Here is an 18,394-nt window from a genome sequence, read left to right as displayed (position 1 = left end):
TTTGCGGGTTTGCCGGATGAAGCGAAGGCGGGCAGCCGGGGTGTCTTCCAGCCATTCGGAAACGGCGCCCTAAACAGCCATGGCGCGTCTTGCGACGGGGCTGGAGGGGGAAGCACCTCGCAATCCCACTCGGTTTTGGAGAGGATTACGCATGCGCGCAGGGCCCTTCGAGGAAGCCGCTCGATCACGTGAGGTCCGCTCCGGAGGCTCGCTCGGCCCTCCCTTCCGTCTCCTCGGCGAGGGCTCAAGCGCGCGCGCCGGGGGATGGAGGGACCACCTGGCGACGTAGGCGGGGGGGGGGAGGGAGCGAACCCGGACGTGCTCCCCTCCGCCAGCCAAGCCCTAGCAGCCACCCGCCCTGGCTCCGCCCACGGCCAGCCTTCTCCCCACCCCCTCCGCCTTTCTACTTCCGCACGGCCGCCCTCCTCCTCCCCCCCTCCGGCCTGGGGCTGCGGAGCGAGAGGCGGAAGGAGGCCGACGTAACAGGCGGAAAGAAGGGCGGGGGGAAGGAACCGAGCAGCACCCGGCCCAAGGAGGGAGCGCGGCTGCGGCAGGTAGTTCCCGTCCTCCTTCGGCGGCGCGGAGGGCTCCGGGTGGTGCTGGCGGATCGGGGCCCCTCATCCCCTCCCTCCCTCCCTCGCTTTCTCTCCTTCGCCCCGCGGAGCCTCCATGCTGACTCCTCCCGCCTTGCCTGGCCCTCGCCGAGGCTCCCTTGGCCCGCCGGCTCCAGGACTCCTTGGCGGGGGCTGCTTTTGCCCGCTCGTGTCCGCCGGCCCGCGTCTCGTGCCCTTCCCCGGAGGCCCCGCCGGAGACGGCTGGCTGGCTGCAAAGGAAGCCCGGCAGAGCGCGGGGGATCTTGGGCACCGTCGAAGTGCCAGAGCGGCCGCTTTAGGCCTCCGGCCGCCCTTAGTCTGGCGCCGCTTAGGTTTTCTGGTCTTCTAGTCATGGCCAGCTCTCTTTTGGCCGCCAGTGCTTCGAATGGGTGGAAGAATGAACCGTGCCGTGCCTGTTGACCCAAATGGGTCATGTGTCCCCTCGGTTAAAAGCAGCTAACATTCAGGGAGCATGGCTGTGTGCACATGCCTTGACTCTGCATGGCTCCAGTGCTTCCTGCACTTTTCCAAGCACGCACGGCGTTCACATAGTAACACTTTGTGATCTTTATTATTATATTAATCAGGTCTAACCACTTTCCAAGCAGCCCTAATACGTTCTTGGCTGATTGTTTGAAGTTGCTACAACATCAGCTCTGCTTCTCCGTTCCTCCTTATCTGCAGATAAGCTCCTAGGACAGGTCTTGATGTCCTCATTGATAACTTTTAATGGTTTGATCGGAGGGTTTGTGTGTGTGTGTGCGTGCTTGTGTTTACAACACACAACAGACCTTACATATTTAGAACCTTCCCAACAGGTGGTAGGCAATTGCATTTTAAGTATATTTATAGCCACAGCTCACCCACTTAACAGCGTGTTTAAATAGTATGACAGCAGTTTTTCAGAGAAGCGTCATGAATGGTTTTGTGCTTCATCATAATGTCCATAGGGCATTCCTTTAATTTTAGGTAAGAACTGTTGCTTTCAGTTAACAAATATTAAGAATCTAAGAAACATGCTGTGTGATGGCTGTGTTAATATGAACTACTGGCTGTTAGTAATGGCTGAGGCTGAGGGTTACAATCTAACCTTTAGCTGATTTATGCATTGTTGTGGCAGTGTAACTTGTACCACATGGTCAGAGGTTATGACTGGCTCTGCATATAATTTGAACTGTGGCATATTGAGTGGGTAATAATTGTTTCTTTTTATCCTTTAGCTGGCGATTGGTGGAGAAGCTTGTCCTCTCAGCCAATACGCTGCTGTAGGTGCCGCTGGATTTTTTGACTTGTTTATAATATGTTTCCACTCTTGGTGATTCATGGCAGGAGTTTTGGGCATAAGGATAGCCAGTCACTGTTTTCTAAGGTCTGTCATGTTTTCTTTGGCGCCAGTTATTGGATCTTCCATTCAGTTGGTAGTTCTCAACAGAGGAGTTTATGAGGCAGTCTGCTGGTGTTCGTTCTGCAGATGTGGCCAAACTATTGCAGTCTGTGCTTTTGGATTTGTTCTTTAATTGGTGGCTGGTTGTCACATTTTGTCCAAATTGTTTTGTTTCGATAATGATCACAAATAGAGATACCCAGAATCTGCTGCAGGCATTGCATTTGGAAGGTCTCGAGTTTGTTTTAGCAAAGTCCATGTTTCTGATCCATATAGGAAGATTGCCAGGATTGGTGTCCGGAAGTGATGAACTTTGGTATTGAGAGAGATGTTTGTCTTCTTCCAGAAGCACCATTTGAGCTTTGGCAAATGCTGATGCTGCTTGGCCAATTCTATTGTGGGCTTCAGTGGTAGATGACATCTTTTTTCTTGCTCTAACGAGCCCAAGTATTTAAATTCCTTGACTTGCTCAATTTGTTGCCCATTGAGGTATACATTTGTTGGTGATCCATCTATGGCTTTGGTTTTGTCCACATTTATTTTTAAGCTGTAAGATTGGGCGATGCAGGCAATGTCATAGAGGGTGTTAGTAGCCTCTGCATCGGCAAATATGGCACTATCATCTGCAAACATTAGATCTGTAAGGAAGTTGTTTTGGCCATATTGGAACTCCATGTCTATTTTTGAATACTACGATGTTAAGGGAGAAGCCACATTTTTAACTACGATGTTAAAAGTTGTATCTCAGTTCATCCAAGACAGGCAGTGTGGGTCATAAAGGCTGATTCTGTCAAAGGGTGTGATCAGCTTTTTGGAAAAGAATGAGACTGGCTTCTTTGGAGATCAGCAAAAGAGTTTGGGAGTGCTTTGGGGGGCCCAGCTTTGTTGTTAGGAAAACAAATGGGTAATAATGAGTAAAATATCTTCCAGCTGCATTTTGCTTACAAACTGTCTCATCTTCTGGGCTCAGCTGATCTGTCTGTACTGATCCACATTGCTGTAGCATCAGGGTTGCAACACACTGTATATGGGACTGCTTTTAACTGAAACTTCCATTGGTGTGGAGTGTCATTCCCTGTTGGTTAACTGAAATTAGCTGATTATTCTTCCCCTTCTGCGTTTTTCCCCATCCACTGCTGCATACTGGGCTGCCCTTCATTTCCCAGGTCAACCCATGTTCATTTTCCTCAATTCAGGCTCTCAGTTTTGGGTCTAACCACATGGAGCAGGGTGCGCTAGGAAAATATAATAGTTTCTTCTCATTTGCACAAGATGATATAAGGCCATTTAATTTCTGAAAGGGTTTCAACTATATTGTGTTTCTGTTAATATATATAAAGGTTGTTTATTTGGGCTTATGGCATGGGCTGAAAATTGACTGGTTGTTTTAATGCTGATAACAGTATTAAGTTTATTGATGACTTTGGGGCATTTTGGGGGAAGGGTAGAAAATATTTTAATCAGTTGATAAGACTAATCTTGTCAGTTTTTTAACACAGAAGTTCCGTTGAGTGTAATGGAAGATCCTATTTAATAAAAAACTGATTTTAATTCTTGTTAGAAATCTAAAATTTATGGAAATTTTGTAGCCACAGAAGAAAACAGTTTTAGAACAAAATGAAACACAAGCAGTGGTTATTGTCTTACCAGATACAAACTACTTTAATGACATGAAATACATTAATTATTTTATTTCTTTGATTTGTTACCTGCTACTCTCCGCATGCCGGCTCAAGCTGGGTTACATAACAAACCCAGTACAATAAAATATGATCCCTAATTAACCCCCCCATTAAAACCCCATAAAAATTTACAGAAAAAATACAAAACAATATGGCGGAAATAACAAGAAGTCCACCCTAACAACCCAGCTACCAGCTGGAGCAGCTAGGGAGATATGACAGCCAACCATGCTGATGATGGTACCTGCGTATTCCTGAGGGGAGCCCCATCTGAACTTCCTCCGGCGCTGGCCTCATCCATAGACCTTGACAGAAGAGCTCTGTTTTGCAGGTCCTGCAGAAAGCTGAAATTAGTACATATAACACTGTAGTGCCTTGTAGATTTTAAAGTACCTAAGTATAAATAACTTAGTTTTAGTCTTACAGTAATTATATATATAGCGCTGTAGGGACCCTGGCCTTTTGACGATGGTACCCCTTCCGTATTCTCAGAATTCCAAAAGTGCCTACAGGTTTAACATTGTTTGGGACAGTGGTCCCCAACCTGAGGTCCGCAGCCCGGTGCCGGGCCGCAGTTCCTTCTCCCCCCCCCCCCGCATTAAAAAACTTCCCGGGCCGCAAGCTTGTGGCCCGGGAAGCTTCTTACTGCGGGAGGGGGGGAGAGGGAATCAGCATGCGCAAATGCGCGCTGCGCAGCCCGGCAGCGCATGTGCGCTGTGTGGGCGGGGCAGTTGCCCTGCCGGTTCCCAGCTGAAAAAAGGTTGGGGACCACTGGTTTGGGACACAGATATTAGGAAGCCCTGTTGGAGCACCAAAACTTTAGTCTGTTTCCTAATGGGTATTTCTAAATATTACATTGGAAATCAGCAAGTAGAGAAGGAATAAAATGGCCCAGAGAGAAAACACACTCAGACAAGAGGACTGATTCTCCCCCTAGTTTGGTGTAGTGGTTAGGAGTGCGGACTTCTAATCTGGCATGTCGGGTTCGATTCTGCGCTCCACCACATGCAACCAGCTGGGTGATCTTGGGCCAGTCACAGAACTGATGAAATTGTTCTGACTGAGCAGTGATATCAAGGCTCTCTCAGCCTCACCCACCTCACAGGGTGTCTGTTGTGGGGAGAGGAAAGGGAAGGCGACTGTAAGCCGTTTTGAGACTCCTTCTGGTAGAGAAAAGCGGCATATAAGAACCAACTCCTCCTCCTCTTCCTCCCCCCTCCTTTGTTTCTCTTCCAGGTCTTTAGCTCTGTGCACATGCAAATGTTCATTTGGAATCCCTTTGTGTGATCTCCGGCCTGAAGGGAGCAGGTTCCCCAGGACTGTGTTGGATAAGCTTAGCATAGGGAATTCAGATGTGTTGGACTAAAGATAGCCAGATGTGAGAAATGTCACTAGCACATACTGGGCTAGGGATCTTGTATGTGAGTTTCTCGTACCTTCTGAGTAAGCTGTAAAACTGTGACAGTTTTGGGGAGGCTGCTGCTTTTGTATTCTTTAGTTAAGTGTTTTGTCCCATGATGATTTGGAGTCTAAACAATTAAGAAAATACAGGTCATGGCAGCCAAAAAGGTCTGAAATATGATTTTATCCAATTGTGGCTTAGTTTGAAAATATTTGCCAGGATCCTACAATTGTGAAATTGAAAGAAGCTCATGTAAAATCTTTCTGCAAAACTTCTATGAAAATTTGGGCGAATGTCAAACAAGATGCAGTGCTGTGAGGGAGGCTGCAGTGAGTAAGGGGGATGGGTGAATCAGACAGAACAGTCTCTTAATCTTTCACTAACAAATATCTCCTGACTTTCAGCAGGGATTTTTCAGTACCTGCTGGGAGGAAATTAACATGCTTTTGTGTGAATACATTCTGTATGAGTAACCTTATTATTCAACCTAACAATTTCTAAAATTTGTAACTGTTGTTACATTTTAGACTACAATTTGTTTGAACTTCTTAACATTTCTTATATTTTTATGTATTAGCTCTTTGGTTTCTTTTATATCTATATGTATATCCCATTAGCAATATACTCCTGTTTTCTCCTGGTCTGCTTTGGTTTTTCTGATTTACATATGCCCTTGTTTGTTTTCCTGTAGAGCACCTTAACCTGTCAGTATTCCGTGAATATGCTGTAAGGCTGCTGTTAGTAGCGATGGCTTAAACAGTGTTCTGTTCTGTTTGTTTTTTTTAATTGAACATTTTACTCAGCCTTCCATCCTTCCGAGGTCGGTAAAATGAGTACCCAGCTTGCTGCTGGGGGGTAAACGGTAATGACTGGGGAAGGCACTGGCAAACCACCCCGTATTGAGTCTGCCAAGAAAACGCTAGAGGGCGTCACCCCAAGGGTCAGACATGACTCGGTGCTTGCACAGGGGATACCTTTACCTTTACTATGCTGGTTTTGATAGTGCTAGAATGGGATAGAAATGGAAATGCTAATAACAAAAAGAGAAGAAAACTTAAAAAGAGCTTGCCAGTGGTCTGTCTTTTCCAGTATTCTGTTTCACATGGTGGCCAGCCAATTGCCCTGGAGCAAATAGAGTACAGAAGCCAAGACTTTCCCTTGATGTTGCCTCCTAGCACTGGGCTTTAGAGGTTTACGGCCTCTAAGTATGTAGGTGTCCTTTACAAATTATACAGGTCCTCTCTGGGGCATGGATGAACTTGGCAGATGACTGATGACAGCATTAGACTGCTACTATGGAGGACAGAAACATTTCTTACTGTGCAGAGGCTTGCAGCAGATACTCAAAGATCCTCATGTGGGGCAGGGGGGAAAGTAGGTATCTGGGCCAAGTGAGAATAACCTCCAGATGATCACCCAGGGGGGAAAAATAAGTTTTTAATAGTGTCTTAACAAACAGATGAGCAGGTAGGCAGGCTAGTAAAAAAAAAATTGGGGCTGGTAAATTTTGTGGAACTCTTGCACAGTGTTGCTCTGTGGCTCCCATTTTTGGGGATGGCTTTGAAGTGACATACTGCCTATACTCGCATATCAGCTGAGGTACTTAATTTTACCACAAAATCTGGGCAAACGTATTGACTCACATATAAGCCGAGGGTGGGAAATGCAGCAGGCTACTGGTAAATTTACAGGGTGGCCTTAGCGCTTAATCCATGCTCAATCATCACAGGCTTTCCCATCCAGCCTCCCCCCCCCCAACAAATACAGAAAAGTCAAGAGGATGAATAGCTGCTGGTTTTTGTATCCCGCTTTTCACTAACAAAAGGAGTCTCAAAGCGGCTTACAATTGCCTTCCCTTACTGTCTTGATGCCAGAAACCTTGAGAGACCACTGACAGAACTGCTCTGTGAGAACAGTTCTGGCAGGAGAACCAAACAGTGCCCCCCAGGCCAGCAAACCAGAGCAGAACAATAGTACTCAAAGTTGGCAACCTACTACAACAAGTACAACAGCTACCAAACTGGGGGCTACAGTGCTCCCCAGAACAAAACACTGAAATAAAGAACTGTAAAACTGAAAACTGAAAGAACTATAAAAATCAACTTTTAAAAGAAACATAACCCCAAGATGAAAAAGCAAGCAATGCTGCCCCTCAGATAAAAGAAAAAAACAGTAAATTTCAAAGCACCCCCAAAACCCCACTCCACTCCACTCCACTCCACCCACAGAAACCAAAATAATAGTTTGGAAGAAGTGATTAGGAAAAGAAGGGGGGAAATATCATAATCCCTCATTCAAACCATTGATGTCCTACAAGCTGCCAGAGTAAGCTTTCAAGATCTTCGCAGAAGGCAATGGTTAGCTGGAAGCAATTAGCTCTCTTGCAAGGAGCTTAATTTTTAAGATCTTTGCAGAAGGCAAAGGTTAACTGGAGGCCACTAGCTCACTTGCAAAGATTTCAGGTTGCAAAATGCAATGCTGCAATTGGCTGGCTGGGGGCAGGCTGTTAATCAATTACCCGCGTATAAGCCTAGGAGGTCTTTTAAGTGCTAAAAACTGTGCTAGGAAACTCGGCTTATATGCGAGTATATACGGTAATACTATGAGTGTTGTCTAGAACTAAAGGCGGAATAATCCCAGTTAATACAACAACAAAATGCTAACCCTAACCTCTTCTCTGGAATCTCTTATACTTTCATTGTTTTAGAAAGCTCCATTTAATTGAATATTGGAGTCAGTAGAAAAAGCATCTGGTTAAGAAATGAATTCATCCACCACAATTAAAGGGTGTTGGGTAAAGGTTTATAAGCAAGCAGTGAACAGAACGTCTTGTGCATTTGTGTTTATGTTGTACAGCAGAATATAATCAGATGCAATAACTGAGTTTCGTGCTGTCATTGATATTTTGTCAAGGGAAGCTTCAATAAATTGCTATTAGGTTCCTTGACTAAATTTCATTTTTATTTAGCACATTATATCCTACCCTCCTTGCAAGGAGTTCAAGTTGGTGCCCTTAGTTCTTCTCTATTTTACCATTGCAACCACCTGTGGTTAGCCTGAGGGAGGGTCACCTGGCCCAAGCTTTTCTAGCTGTCTTCACAACAGAGTAGGGATTTGAACCTGGGTCTCCCAACTCCTAGACTAACTCACACACTGGCACACAGATCGTGATAATCTGTCTCCTAGGATTTGTTTAGCCTTGGGTTATAAACTCAGAACTGAGACTTGATCTGGCTCAGGAACCTTCCATGTGAATTTTCCAGCCAGTAAGAAAGGTATGGGGAAAAGCCGATTTGAAACTGACACATGATCTTTTTAAAAATAGCAAGAACTTTCTGAGGTGAGAAAGAGAAAGGTTTTCCATATCATATCATAGGAATAGCAGGCATTGAAGACAGGCTTCTGTATGTTTCTGTTATCTCCTGGTTTGATCTCTTCAGAGGCTGTTTCAATGCTTGTTTACCATTTTCCATGTCCCTTCCTTTGAAAGCAACTACAGCAGTTGGCAATCCTTTGAACCCAAACAAGTTATTTAGATATTTTAGAGATAACAGTCCCCTACAATTAGTTAGGGATCTGTAAATAGTTGAATCTGGTAGTTAAGTTTGTATCTGTGTGTGTTGAAGGTGGGAAGTATCAGAGTTTATCACCTAATTACATGGAATGCTTCCATTTGGGAAATGAGCCAGGTTCTGTGGAGGCCAGAGTTGATATAAGATAGGCACAAAGCACAAAGCTGCTGCTTAGACAAATGCTCATTAAGTATGAGTTCAGAGATATTACTTGTTGCACTGTAGCAGATAACTGATTAATTACACAGTATGCTTTATGGATTTAAGCCTCTCAGTTGACCAAATGAAATGTGGGCTACATCTGACCGTTTCTGAATTAAGGACAACCTGTCTGCTCCTTTTAGCATTCTAGGTGACCTAGTTTCACGTGGATCTCATTAAGGAGGTTCTAAAAGCTTGCTCAACAATTACAGGATTGACTTGTTAAAACCTAAGATGACGGTAGTTTTTATGTGTGATTTGTGTATTTCTGTCAGTGGTTAGCATTTTCTATATTCCCAATATAAAGCTCTGGTAAAATTAAACTTTCCTAAACTTTGCTGCACCTGCAAATCTCATAAATTGGAGGAAAGTCTCAAACGTTGCTGACTAGGGTACAGGCAGTTGACTGAAATTGTCTCAACACTTAACAGTGCTGCAGTTGGCTTGTGGAGAATTATATTGACAGAGTCCACTACAACTTAATTGGATATATATATTTATAATAGAATTAAGATGAATTTAATTTAATAAGGTGCCCTAAAAGTAATTCCCATTTTGTAATTCCCATATCTTGTTTGGAGAGCATATTTTTGTTGTGATCTGATACAGCTTTTTAAAATAAACAAACAACAGTCAACTTCAGTGAATTGAAAATGATTGGCCATTTTTATGGCAAGATGCAAAGGGTCACCCAGATTTGAATGCCTTTACTTTTTCCATTTTACATAGGATGAAGCAGTAGTTTTGGCAACAAACATGGGTTTGGCAACCCCAACTTTGTCATTTACTGTGGGAAGTGATTTATGGGAGTGGGTGGGTTTCAAGGCATAGGTGGAGATAGATGGGTTTTTAAACCCTCCCCCTCCAGTCCCGCAACTGTTTTTCCCCTTTGGCCATAGCAGACATATTCCTAAGAGAGAAAAAAATTATATGTGATGGTGGAGCGCGGGGAGGCTTGCAGGGGAGAATCAGTGGCCATGATGTATCCTCCCACTTCGGCTTTTGTCATGTCAAGTACAGAGAAGGGTTAAGTGCACACTTATATCTCCAGTAATCCCTGGTAAATACTGTGTCATATCCTTGAGAGGGAAAGCAGTGACTGGGTTTAAAACCTGTGTTTGCAGCCAAAAAAGTAGATGGGCTCTTACATGAAGTATGAAAAGCCTAAAACTAAATAACCTAAGTTTTCTGTTATTGAAACACAAAGTAAAGGTCAAATTACTTAGAAATTAGTAGTAAGCCAAATCAAATTTGTTAATTTCTTAGCTAATTTATAATTCGTAGTTTATTTTTCTTATGGTATTTTTCTTGTCTTTCTATAGGGATTAAAGACACACAGGAGTCTTCATGGATATAGTTGATACATTTAACCATTTAATTCCTACTGAACACTTAGATGATGCCCTATTTCTAGGATCCACCCTGGAGAATGAAGTCTGTGAGGATTTTAGTACAAGTCAAAATGTCTTAGAGGACTCGCTGAAGAACATGCTCAGTGATAAGGACCCTATGCTAGGATCTGCAAGTGCTCAGTTCTGTTTGCCTGTTCTGGATAGCACTGATCCCAATTTCCAGATGCCTTGTTCAACAGGTAACTCTTAATATTTTTAAGACTACACTTTTAAATAGAGCAGCAGTATCTAGTGCTGTCCCCTGAAAATATGGTTCCCCTTTTCTGTTCTGTTCCATGGCTTTGAGCATAAGGTTAAACTACTAGCTATCCCTCACATTTTCTAAGATAGCCTTTCTATGTATATATTTAGGAGTTTTAAAATGGGATATGGACAGGCATATTTAGGGTTATTTTCAGTGTGCTAGTATTTATATTACCAATATAGTTAGTGACTTGACTTGTGTGTAGTGTTATGCCTCTCCTGAATAAATATAACCAGCAGCTTTATGCTGTCTTAATTGCAACATATATTCCTTAAAAGAAAGCTTTGAAAAACTCTTCCTTTAAGGAGTTTGGAAGAGACTACATCTGTGTCACAGTGCAAGAATTTTCTCTTGCTTGCTTTTGAACTGTGTTTCTGCAGAATAGTTCTGTTGCTCCAGGTTCCTGCTGTGATAAATAATTTTAATATAAAATTGGATTGTTCTATAGTGTTCTTTGTATGATGTCACAAAAACTGTTTTGTACGACTACTAGATTACTGACACTCTATAGTCTATGCCGTTGGGTCTCAAACTATAGCAATCTGAGAACTACTTTTATTGAACAAATTTTTTCAAGGCCTCTTAGGCCTTCCCCTCCTCCCTTCACTGGTTCATACCATCTGCTGGACAGTCAATTTTCAAACCATATGCAGCAAGTCATAGTTGCCCTCTGGAGGCCTCCATGCTGCTATATCCTGAAATATCTTAAGACTCCTGCCTAGCACAAAAAAGTAATTTTTTACAATTGTTTGTGCATGACCTGCAGGGTCTTTTTCTTAGAGAGGCAACTGATTCCACAGGAACACTTCTCAAAGTGTCATGACTCCTGACCCAAGTTCTGAGCAATCTTAAGCCTTTAACTGGAAGGGTCTTTGTAGCAGAAACAGCAAATACAAAACTTCTGTATTGGATAATAATTTTGAGATAGAAGCCAATTAATAATTTTGAGAGAGTAGCCAGTTGAATAGATGTGGGAATAGGCCTTGAGAAAACATTCAGAGGATTACTACAGAAGTAGGAAAAGCCAGCATCACACAACAGCTGAACTTCTGATGGTCAGTTGGAAAGTAGTAGTGGAAGTTCTCTGTGGATATAGAGTGGAAGGCATCCTGTTCTCTGTGTACGCTAAAATCCTTTGCATTGTAAAAGAGACTGAACGCCGCTTCAGTTTTATATGAGAAGTGTTACAATCACCGCATTAGGACTGTACCTCCTTGGTGCTGTTGAAGCAGTTAGATTTTCTGGGGCTAAGCTCTTGTTTCCCAGCAACCAGTCAGCACATTTTCTGGCTGCAAGGTGATGTGGAAGACAGGACACTGTGGAGAGCAGCAGCTCTTTGAGCTCACAGGGTGTGGGTGAGATACGAGATAATTCCATCCACTCACCCTAAGGTGAAAGTCTTTGCTTCCTTATAGAAAACTAAGTCTTCCATATTCATGTCCTCTGGATATATGAGAACACTCACCTTGTTAAGGACCCTGTGCTCCAGTTTGAAAATCCCTGGTCTTTGATTGTGCCTCTTTTGGAAATTGTTTAATTATGTTCCCAAACATATACAGGAGCTTTTCCCATCCCATGTTTCTAGCTACTTTATGTCTCTAACATTCCAGCCTTCCCGTATTAGTTATACAGCCCTGAGCTCAGTCTTTGCTATTGCTGCAGTCAGATTAGGAGGGGACTTTGTGATATGCCTATAATTGCAAAATTGATCATGAAACAAATGAAGAATGTGAACTTCTGTCAGTATAATGAGGCAGAATAAATATGGGCTAGTGTTGGTTAAAGTATGGTACGTTCTGCTGTTCTGGTGTGGGTTGGATTTTATTTTTTCAAGGATATCATTAAATTGAAATACTGAATGACCATATAGGCTTATGGAATAACTTTCTAGTCTCATATGTCTGCAGCAATTATTGTGGAGCCTTAGAATATCAGTGGAATGTTGGTTTTATACTTAATATAAAAGAATATTGTAGACTTAAAGAAAACGTGGTTTGAAAAACTTAAAATGTCTTCATATTGGAAAGTAGTATCTGTATAAAAGGATTCTAATTCCTTTAGGCCAGGCTTTCTCAACAGGGGTTTCATGAACCCTGAGGTTTCTTGATCGGCCCAAAAGGGTTTTGCTATTTGGGTGGGCTAATTAATTGTAATGTATTTTTAATTAAAATTACCAGGTAATATGACCATATGTGGTTATGTCAACCACCCCCCCCCCCGGCCAATAATGAGCCTGGAGGCAATGGGAAAGGGGAGGGGTCCCAGTCATAAAAATGACTTCTGGGGACATTAATTGGGTGGCATGTGTTGGCAGATGTAAATGAAATTTTAGCTGTTAAACTTCTACTAAAGTTGTATTCAAGCAGTTTCAGATAGATAGGTGCAGTGATTAGATATGCCAAAGAAAATGTATATATCCTTTAGGCACCTATGTATACTTCATGTTTTTTGAAATTGGGATATTAATCTGGTAGAAAATAATTTTATTATCTCGCTTAGAGTAATGTCTTAGATCCAAATAACATTCCTTTTGTATTTCTTTTCTTACTGAGGAAAGTCTTGAAAGCAATTTGTGATAGGTAGTTGAAAAAAGTAAAAGAAATTCCTTTCGTCACAAGCAAATGTTGGTTAGATTTTGACCAGTAAGTATTGTTACAATGCAGAGGAAACTGATGTGTTTGAACAGAAAGCTCAAAAACATCTTTTAATATAGTTTAGAAATTGCAATACAGTTGGATATTCAGTTAAAATTTAATAATGTTGAAACTTTCTACTATTATCATACATGCAGCCCTTCTTTAACATATTTACCTAAGATTAAGACTCCTGGAACTTGTTGGAATTTGTTTCTGAGGAAAGAATTGGGTGGCATGTGTTGGCAGATGTAAATGAAATTTAGTTATTGTGAACTCATTATTTGTTTTGGGGGGATTTTAAAATCCAACGCCATCCTATTAAAGTAATTCAAGTCTGTTTCTCTAGCTAAAATTAAGGGCTCAGTTCAGATATAATGAACAAACCATGGTTTTCTTTTTATGAGAATAAATTTTAGAAGGCTTCTGGCTTGCATTCTCCTTCCTCACATGCTGCTTTATATTGAAAACTCCTTGGAGTTTTGTTTTGTTTTTGTTTTTATTGTGTCATCCAAAGTAGACAAAACAATAAACTTTTGTTGTTGTTGTTTTTTGCCTACAAACCAGAATTAAGCTTATGGTTAGGATTCCTGGTTTGTAAGTAAGCAAACAAGCCACAATCCATCATTTCAACTGATAAATTTCCTTTTTATCAGGAACCGGAGTATCTGAACTTCCTGAGATGGGGGAATTCAAGGACTTCCAAGGGTGGTTCTCGTAATGGTCAAACCATCCTTTTGGTCTGAATAGAGACAATGTCTAAAGGATTTCTTTCTGATTTTGAACTTTTACTTCAAGCTTTGCGGACTTCAAGTTGGATAGCGGCATAAAGTAAAAGAAACTAACTTTTTAAGGTGCACTAATTATGTGCACATTTTCAAACTTTTGTGAAACTTGTTAGAGGCTGAGGCAGTCTTACTGGCCTCAGAACTGTTGTGTAACAAAATTACAAAGTCAAATGAAGTGCTTTAATACAAATAGTTTTGTACTAAATATGAATATATGATAAATGTAAAATTACACGTTCTGAGTGACAAATTGCATCCCTCTGTGAGAAACCTCCTGTGTTAACATTGCCTTAAAATGCAAAAACGAAGAGAAGAACCTATCTTACTGGACCAGACAAAATCAATCTAGTCCAGCACTCTGTCCAAAAGTAGCCAGCTTGTTCTGTCTGAAATAGGCTTAGCAAGTTTTCCCTGGCCAACGGTGGGGAAGAAGGGGCAGGGTTGAGAAACTCCTGGTGATTGGGGGCTGGAGCCTGGGGAGGACCTAAGTGTGGTACAACGCCAGAGACTCTTCCTTCCAAAGCATTCATTTGCTGCAGGGAAACTTATCTCTATAGTCTGGAGATGAATGGTCCCACCTGGAGGTTGACATCCCTAGTATGTAATGCTTTCGAGCATTCAGTAATTTTCTACCAGGGTTAAAGGCTTGGATAACAGATTTGTAATTTTCTGAATTCTCTCATTCTTTTTCCTTTTGTAAAGCTGGTGTTAATGGAGCACTGGAAAGCAGCCAACTTAAGGCGATATGTTAGTTTATTTTAGCTAAGATCACAACATTACATTTTGAGTTAAGAATTCTGGATGAACACCATCTAGTTCCAGCAGTGTTGCTATATAATTACAGTTACTTAATTTAAAAATTCACTCCAGCATGGGGTAATGGTTACAAGCAGTAGCTCCAATCTGGACAACTGGGTTGATTTCTCCTCCTCATGCAGCCAGCTGGGGGCCCTTGGGCCAATTACAGTTCTCTCAGAGCTCTCTTGTGGCGCCGAGTGGTAAGACAGCAGACATGCAGTCTGAAAGTTCTGCCCATGAGGCTGGGAGTTCAATCCCAGCAGCTGGCTCAAGGTTGACTCAGCCTTCCATCCTTCCGAGGTCAGTAAAATGAGTACCCAGTTTGCTGGGGGGGGGGTAAACAGTAATGACTGGGGAAGGCACTGGCAAACCACCCCATATTGAGTTTGCCATGAAAACGCTAGAGGGCGTCACCCCAAGAGTCAGACATGACCCAGTGCTTGCACAGGGGATACCTTTACCTTTACAGAGCTCTCTCAGCTGTACCTACCTTACAGGGTGTCTGTTGTGGGGAAAGGAAGGCGATTGTAAGCAGCCTTGGGATTCCTTTGGGTAGCAAAAAGCAGGGTATAAAACCCCAGCTCTTCTTCTTTTCTAATCGCTGTCTAGTACTGTTCTGCACTTTCTGAATATTGTGCTCAACACAGCAAAGACTGTTCTGATGGGAGCTGCTGGAGATGAGAGGTGGTATTGGAGCTCTTGACGCTCCAGGGAAGACCCCAGTCCTATTGTCATTGGCATTTCAGGCTCCAGATTTGGACAATGATCAACTTTAAGTTTTATGCAGTCCATTTTCAGCCACCTCTTATCTATTTGATTCTGCCCATTTGTGTAATTTGAGGGGGATTCTGCTGATCTCTCACTTGCAAGTGCATCTTCCTTGCCACATCTTATGGTATTCCTGAGGCTCCCTTGACTCTCAGGAGCTGTCTGTTGGGCGAGGCAAAGAGGGCTGCAGTAAGAAGGTAAAATCCATTCTGCTAACTGTTCTCTGGATCCAACCTCACTTTTTCAATATTAACTGCTGCATTGACTTTGCGTGTTTTCTTCAGAATTATTTCATTTATCTGTTTCTAGAGAACGTGTGTCTCAGCTTGTGCATTGAGTTGATTCTCTACTTTCTTATTTAGGCAGATAGTTGTCTGGTCTGAATAATACTGCATTTATGCTAGTTACTCCTCAATCTGTTTTGCCATTCTATTGGTCAGCTGGAAGCTGTTTGTGCCAAAAAGGATATTCAGTAGTTCTTTGCACCTCAAGGAGTTTGACGTTATCTAGTTATCTTTAAAATCAGGTGTAGTGCCACAATATCTTGAAATTAGGGTAGTTGTCACTTGTGTTGTTAGGTATTGCCTGTGTATCTGGGGACAGAGGTTGGCATATTGGTTTACTGCATGGTCTGATTTGTAGGTTTGTGTGAGGGAAGGACAAGGGCAGGCAAAAGGAAGTTGATGTTATAAATGTTAGAACTGTCACAAATGTCTTTTTCAAATGAAGATAGTATTATAAAGCGAATGGAGAATTGTATAATTCACAGTCACAACATAAAACTGTTTTTTTTTCTTATTCTGATTTTATCCCATCTTTTTCCTGAGGAGAACTCAAAGTCTCTTCCAAGGAAAATAATTTAAAATAGTAGTTCAGAGTCAGATATTAAGTTTCATTCACCCAATGTAGAAAATATCCCAGCATTAACCCCTCCCCTCCATTGTGTCTGCTGACATAAACTTCTGTGCCACTGAACAGCTTCAACAATGGGTTTGGAGAGTTGCTTGCTCCAGAAATGTGTCTTATCAGAAAGCTGCATTTAAATGTCCCTGACACTCACAAATGTGTAAACGAAATTGACTCTGTAATTTCCTCTGAAAGCTAGTGTAGAAATGTTTTCTGAAAGGCCTTATTATAGAGCACAAAACCACTAATGAGTCAGGGAGAGATGCTGTTCAAGCAAACTATTGTATGCTATAAAATACTGATAACGATCAGGTTGTGAGGTTCTAGTATTAGGAGGAAGATGTTAAAGAGAAACAGATATTGTGTGCCTTTTACAGCATTTTACAGGAAGAAGAAATGGGGGAAAATGAGGATTAATAATGGAGAGCGTGCTGATTAGGAATGAAGTGGTTCTCAACCTTCCTAATGCCGCGACCCTTTAATACAGTTCCTCATGTTGTAGTGACCCTCAACCATAAAATTATGCAAGTGTTCTTTCACAGAAATTAAACCAAAATTGACCAATGGCGTGAAGATCCATTGTTCATTATTTGATATAAATTGTTTTTTTCTCGAGGTTTCTCAGTTCAGTTGTGCCTCTTGTCCCACCATGCTGATCTTAATTTTTCCACTGCTCCAGACAGACGAACACTCTATCTCGATCTACTCCGGAAATCTGTTATGTGGATGGCGCTCCCCTGGCCAAGCTGCTTGCCCTGCTGCAACCCCTGAGAAAGGGTCATTCGACCCCGAAGGGGGTCCCAACCCCCAGGTTGAGAACCACTGCTTGAGTAACTGCAGTGTCAGTTACTCCTTTAGTTCTTGCAGGAAGGCTTTTGGGTTTTTATGTTACCTTACTTCTGTCTTGTATGTTTTGAAGCAGATCTCCCAGAAAAAGCACCAGATAGAAAAATATAGAATGAACAAAGAGGACAAATTAAGAGGGCTATTTGAATTTGTGGGAATATAGTAGCTGCATTCTTTAAAATAATTATTCTACATTAAACTTGGGAACCCAGGAGTGATTTTTGATGCCTCCTTAATGATGGAGGCTCAAGTCACAAAGGTAGCTCAGCAGATGTTTTTCCACATTTGCCAGGCTAGGTTATTAGCGCCTTACCTGGCCACAGAACACTTAGCCACTGTGATCCATGCAACAGTTACCTCCAGATGATTACTGTAACTTGCTCTACGTGGGCCTACCCACTGCTCTGGAAACTGCAGAATGTGGCTTCCTGGGTTCTCACACATATGCCGTGGAAAGCCTACATAAGACCTGTGATGTTACAGCTGCATTGGCTTCCAGTTGAATTCTGGATCCAATTCAAAGTCTTGGTTTTAATGTTTAAGGACTTACGCAATCTGAGCTTTGTGTATCTGAAGGACCACCTCTCTGAATATGTCCCCCAGAGAGCTCTTAGATCGAGTAACACCAACCAGCTAAGGATCCCTGGTCTTGAGAAAAGATGTCTGACTTCAGCCAGAGCCAGGGCCTTGGCCTGACTCCAGCCTGGTGGAACGAGCTCCTGAGAGAGATCAGGGCCCTGACCAAACTTTCTGAGTTCCATGGGGCCTGTATGACTGAACTCTCACGCCACGTCTAGGGTTGAGGTCAACTACAGTATTTGCTGGCGTATAAGGCTACTTTCCCCCCCTGAAAAACATGCCTCCAAGTGGGGGGGGTCGTCCTATACGCCGGGTGCACTTCAGTTGGGATAGACATAGCTGCCCATAGTGGCCCATAGTACTGTAATGTAATGTAACAAACTCTATATTTTGAGTGGAAATGTTGGGGGGTCGTCTTATACGCCCAGTCGTCTTATACGCTGGCAAATACGGTATATCTAAATCTCAGGCCTCCCTCTCGCCACTTTTGTCTACCTTTCCTCTTCTCCTAGTATCCAACACCTTGTTTAGCTTTAAGCTATTATCGATACAGTAATCTTGGCTGATGCAACTGTTTTTATAATCT

General features: G+C 42.4%; 1 protein-coding gene across 7 annotated transcripts in view; it reads left to right on the top strand.

Moving 5' to 3' along the window:
* Positions 1–286: 286 nt before the first annotated feature.
* The window catches only part of PHF3 (PHD finger protein 3), a 50,979-nt gene continuing 32,871 nt past the window's right edge, over positions 287–18,394 (top strand). For 2 of the 7 annotated variants that reach the window (XM_077307749.1, XM_077307740.1), the window contains exons 1-2: positions 287–554; positions 10,157–10,425. In XM_077307749.1, the coding sequence (XP_077163864.1) occupies positions 10,182–10,425 (244 nt within the window). In that variant the 5' untranslated portion in view covers positions 287–554; positions 10,157–10,181. Of the gene's footprint in view, positions 555–10,156; positions 10,426–18,394 lie in introns of those variants that run through there. The other 5 variants (XM_077307757.1, XM_077307776.1, XM_077307794.1 and 2 more) reach the window with 4 other exon arrangements.

The sequence above is a fragment of the Paroedura picta genome, chromosome 1, assembly GCF_049243985.1.
Source record: "Paroedura picta isolate Pp20150507F chromosome 1, Ppicta_v3.0, whole genome shotgun sequence".
Lineage (NCBI taxonomy): Eukaryota > Metazoa > Chordata > Lepidosauria > Squamata > Gekkonidae > Paroedura > Paroedura picta.
This window is presented reverse-complemented; position numbering and strand designations above follow the sequence as displayed.